General features: G+C 51.9%; 1 protein-coding gene across 1 annotated transcript; it reads left to right on the top strand.

The window, feature by feature from the left end:
* Positions 1-1,679: 1,679 nt before the first annotated feature.
* MRPS34 (mitochondrial ribosomal protein S34) lies at positions 1,680-3,779 on the top strand. Its single transcript, XM_074553294.1, has 3 exons — positions 1,680-2,101; positions 2,203-2,245; positions 3,089-3,779. The coding sequence occupies exons 1-3, from the start codon at positions 1,784-1,786 to the stop codon at positions 3,364-3,366; spliced, it is 639 nt and encodes a 212-aa protein (XP_074409395.1). The 5' UTR covers positions 1,680-1,783; the 3' UTR covers positions 3,367-3,779.
* Positions 3,780-5,126: the final 1,347 nt, after the last annotated feature.

The raw sequence follows: 5,126 nt of genomic DNA, 5'->3' as shown, positions 1-5,126 counted from the left end.
GTACGGGAGGGCTGTCAGCGGCAGTCGCCCCCCCCCCCCCCCCCCCCCGCGACGCCGGGACGGCGGCGGCTCCCATGGGCGCGCGGGGCGGGGCAGAGCGCTGCCGTCCGTTCCGCCGGGTGCTCCCGGGGTGCTTCCGCGGCTGCTTCCCCGCCGTGGGTGTGGAGGGGCCGTTGCGCGGGAGCTCGGTGTGCGCATCGTCGGAAGTGTCGGAAGCAGCGCCGTGTGCCGAGCGCGTCATTGGAAGTGCAGGTGGCGGCCCGTGGGGCGGCGTCTCTTTGCTGGGCCGCTCTGGTGGTGGTTGCCGCCCCCGGCGGGGCCCGTGTTTGCGCCGGAGCAGCAAAGGGCGCTGCAGCACCCCCCAATAAACAGCGGTTCCCTTGATATAATTCCCCTTAAGAAGCAGAAACCGAAGGTCTCCGTTGCTGCCGCTGTCCTCGGACTGTATTTGTATCCCCCGTTAGCCCCGCGGAGCCCCACCAGGAAGTGGCGGGTTTGGAACATGATTTGCGCTCGTTCTCCCAGACAGGGGGAGACGCCGTATGTGGTTGGCTATGGCGGAGCTGCATCGTTTACGTGATGACTTGCTGTGTGTGGTGGCGTCTTTAATTTCTGTCCGTCCAACAAAGCCAATTCCGTAATTTTTCAAGCATTCTTGTCACCTCTTCTGCTCTGTGGCCTCACAGAAACTGATATGTGGGGGCCTTAAACAGAAACGAGCTTGATCCTTGTGCTACACAACCCTTGGGTACAAGCTCGCAACCCTGTACCTTGTAATAAGTGGTTTAATTGCTCTGCTAGTTCCCCCAAATCACTTTAGTACCAGGAGCCACCTCTCTTTTCTAACAGCTGAATTGAGATCAAGTATTTTTTTCTAAGCCAGTGTTTCTCAACTTAATCAGCTACCTCTTACTTACTCCTATGCCCCTATCTTTTTTCAAGAGATGCACCATATTAGTCTTAAGAGCATTGTCAGCCTTTTTAATGTGTGGTTTACTTTTTTAGTGTGCAGCACGCATGAACACACCACTTTCTTCTCACACATTGATCTTGGCTGCCGGAAAACCCCACTCAGTATCCTGAATGCCTTCAATATAAGACTTAGCAGCAGTGCTGGAATTGCTGTTCTTCCTTTAAGATACAGATTTCAATGAAAAAAAAAACCCTTCTGTCAGATTTAATTTACCAGTATTTAGCCAAAATCCAAGGGCTGATCTATGCAGTTTTTACTGAAAGTTTACTCATTAAAAGTGTAGCCTCACTGTGCTGGCATTCCATGACTGGAGCAGCTCAGAGGAATTTGTCTCATTCCAGTACAGAGTTCCACGACCCGGCTGCTGCTCGTGGCCCAGCCTCTGATTGAAGACCTGGGCCAGACCTGTTGCTTGAATCTTCCTGAAACCTGGTTTACTCAGGTTTTGAACGTTCCCTGACATAGCTGAGTCTGCTTGGATTTGTCTAAACCAGACACTGTTCAGATGAATCTCAACCAAGCCCGGCTTCTCCGAGAGCCGCCTAGCACACAGTCCCGTCAGGCCGCGCCTGGCCTGCTGGCACCGGCAGGTCCGCAGCACAGCGAGGGGCCGCGGCACGCCGTGCGCTCTGCGGGCAGCAGCCAGAGAGCGCCCGCTGCGGGCGGCCGGGCCGCGCGGAACGCTGCAGTTGTCCCTGGCGACGGGCGGGGCGACTTCCGCGGGGCCCAGCGCGGCTTCCGGGAGAGGCGGGAGCAGCGGAGCCAGGTGCGGCTCTCGGTTCTGCCTGCTCCGCGCCCTCGGCCGCCGCCATGGCCCGCAAGAAGCTGCACCGGCCTATCGCCGCCATGGCCAGGAAGATCCGCGAGTACCGGGCGCTGAAGGATCGGCCGCGGGACTCTCAGCGCTTCGCCGTGGACTACGAGACCATGCGGCGGCCGCTGACGCAGAAACAGCTGCCCGTGCGGGCCTGGGAGGACGTGCGGAACGAGAACCGACTGTTGGCGCTGCTCTGCCGCCTGCCGCGCTTCGGCGTGGGCCGCACCGTCACCCGCAAGTCTTGGCTGTGGGCGCACCGCGAGCCCTGCTACTGGGTCATCACCAAGGTGAAGGCGGACTACACGGCCGAGGTACCTGCCCCGTCCCGCCCGCCGCCCCGCCGCGCCCTGCGGAGCTCCCGCCCTCCACCCCGCCGCGACCCACCCTCAACAGGTTCCTCTTTTCTTTGCAGAACATGGACCATGGAAGAGCTTGGGGCTACCTGACCTTCAAAGGTAAAACCAGCTCGTTTTCCCACACATGGGGGCAGAGCTAGAGAGCCCCGGGTGCGTGAGGGTGGCGGAGAAACCACCTGACTGGCTCCCTGACTGGGAAATTTGTTTTTCTCACATCTTCTTATGGGAAAAGAAGTTCCTTGCGTTTCAAAGGCTGGGGATCTAGCCCCTTCGCAATGTCTTTCCAAGGAATGCTGTGGGAGAGCCAGTGCAGTATGACCTTGGGGAACAGCAGCACTAAAGGCATTTTAGATGAGCTGACAGACTGTTCTGAGACTTTCAAAGCAAGACACAGTATGTGCATGAGGGCATTCCAATTTAAATTGTCTCTAAAAAGGAAAAAGTGCAATGGCAATGAAGTTGTGTTACTGGAATTTTAACTTAATGATTGGAGTTGTATGAGTGAATTTTCCTTTTTAGAGCTGCTTTATATTAAGTATATAATTTTCCATTACTGGAATTACTGAAATAGTACTCATTCGAAGGTCTTAAGTTGTTGGCCACTTCTAACACTTAGTTTTCCAGGAAGCTTTCATCAGTGTAGGGAGAAATTACTCTTGTTCCTTAACCATGGAAATGGAACTTGAGAGAGACAAAGCAAAACTTTAAATTAAGAGAGGGAATGACCCACTCAGCTGGAACCTGTTTCTATTTCTATTTCAATTCTGAAGGACAGAAGTGAGATCCTATAGTATAGCAGGGAATAACTTGTCCAGCCCTTTGAAAACTCTGCTGACTCTTGCCTTTTGTAGCATATTTGGTGGCAAAGAGTCAACACTTGCTGTGTCTGGAGGCAGTTTTATGTGATGGTGTTACCCACTGGTGTTCATCATCTTTTCCCAGGCAAAACTGAAGAGGAAGTGAGGGAGATTGACAAAGCAATGTACCATGACTGGCGCATAGTGCCCAAACACGAGGAGGAAGCCTTCAAGAAATTCATCCCAGTGCCTGAGGTGACTGTTCGGTTCCTGCCATACCCACCACTGCTCCGAGCCATGATCCTTGCACAGTGGCAGAAGGAGGGAAAACCAATCATAGAAGAGCCAGTTATTGATCTGGAGGAGGGCCTGGCCTCTCCCCAAGAGTGGGCAAAGAAAAAAGCTACTGGGACACCAGTATAGAGACTTCTTCAGTGTCCTAAACATCCCACGTGCTCTGACTACCTGTTAGAAGCTCAGTGCACAAAGGGTCTTATAGACCCCCTCTGTGCCCATTGTCCTAGGATGTTTCCAGCTTTTTCCTCAGCCCTGTACAGTAACCTCATCTGAAAGGGAAGATGCAGATATACTCAGACTCTTCTTCCATAACTTTGGTTACAGTGAGCAGAGGAGTCTTCTTGGTTCCCTGGATAGTCTCTAAATACACAGCTTCAGCTGCAGCTTCAGCCAGCTGCAGTTCTTTGGAGTATAACATTTTTTATATAACTTGGATCCTGCATGAATCACAGAAAAATGACTGTAAATATCACAGTATTTCACAGAGCTGTGAAAAAATGTATCTTCAAATGGAAATAAATGTTAATTCTGCAGCACAATTCTAAGAAAACCCATGGTTTTTTTTCAATGCCGAGACATTGTGACAGCCAAATGGAGAGCCATTAGCTCAGGCACAGCATCTGGTTCTCTGCAGAATGATCTGTTACTAGCATATGAAGGCAGTGAACAAGAAGTGAGGAACGTGACTTCAATACTAAGATAATCCAGAGCTATCCGTCTCTTACTCCAAAAGATGGCTGTCAAGAGATAGGGGAAATTATTTTCCTTCTGGTGATGCAAAGGAGGTGGGATTGGCTTTTACCATTTGAAGCCAATTGTAAATTACCCCTGTTCCAGGGCAGCATGTTGCGAACGTTAAAACATGCAGCTCCTGAGCACAGTTCATGGTATTTCATCTTCTCTTGCAGTGGCTGCAGATGCTGCTGCTTTGTCAACGGCTGTTGGAGGCTCTGGTCTGGGTGTGGGTGGAGGGAGCACAAGAGCTGTTCAGCCCTATATAACAATTCCCTGCAGAAGCAACCGTTTAGTTCCTGTGTCTGCAGATAGTCAGGAGGTGATGTTCCATTTACTGCAGCATCATGAAATCACAAATAGCCTGAAGGGATTTAGTGAGGGAGGGCACCAACTGGACTCTGCTCCACCCAGTGTGTGTGGCCTGGATGAACCTGGGAACATGTGGCCCCAGCCAGCAGGAAATGGCTGCAGGAGCGCACAGATTGACATTGGCTACCTGTATTTCCATAGGGTTCCTCACCACAGGCTTCGCACCATGATTGAAGGGTTAAGATGCTATGGGATATGAAGGAAGGCTTATCTTGTGAGTTAAAAACTGGTTCTGTGACAAGGAACAGACCTGAGCCTGCCTTGTTGTGGCAGGAGCACTGCAGAGCATGTGCCAAATCTACTTCTCTGGCTTCAGAAGGAATGGGAGAATCCAGAAGAGGGAGAATCAGGAGTAATGTTAAAGGCACGGTTTGAGGCTGTGAGCCTTCCCATGGCAGTTGCTGTGGCTGGAAGGTAAGTTTGTCTGATTCCTATAGTCTCCAGTGCTGGACACTGAGCTGAGCTGTTGCCTTCCTGTCTGCACGACGATTGAGGTACTACTGAACACAAACCAAGAACAAGGGAGATTAAAGGGAGGTGTAGTTGTGAGTCAGATGGGATGAGTAGAACAGTCTAGTCCTCTGTTCTGCACAGCTTCGATCTAAATGTAGCACCAGCAGAGGAAGTGTCTCCCTGAGGAGGCACACACAATGACCACAGAGGGCAGACCCAAGTGCTGGTCAGAGCAGCCCCAGAAAGGCAAGAAATTACCCATGACCAAAGTATAACAGGGAGCCAAGCCAGCAGCAAAAGCAGATGGAGCTGATAAGGCACAGACTCAC

This window comes from Zonotrichia albicollis, chromosome 16, assembly GCF_047830755.1.
Source record: "Zonotrichia albicollis isolate bZonAlb1 chromosome 16, bZonAlb1.hap1, whole genome shotgun sequence".
Classification (NCBI taxonomy): Eukaryota; Metazoa; Chordata; class Aves; order Passeriformes; family Passerellidae; genus Zonotrichia; species Zonotrichia albicollis.
This window is presented reverse-complemented; position numbering and strand designations above follow the sequence as displayed.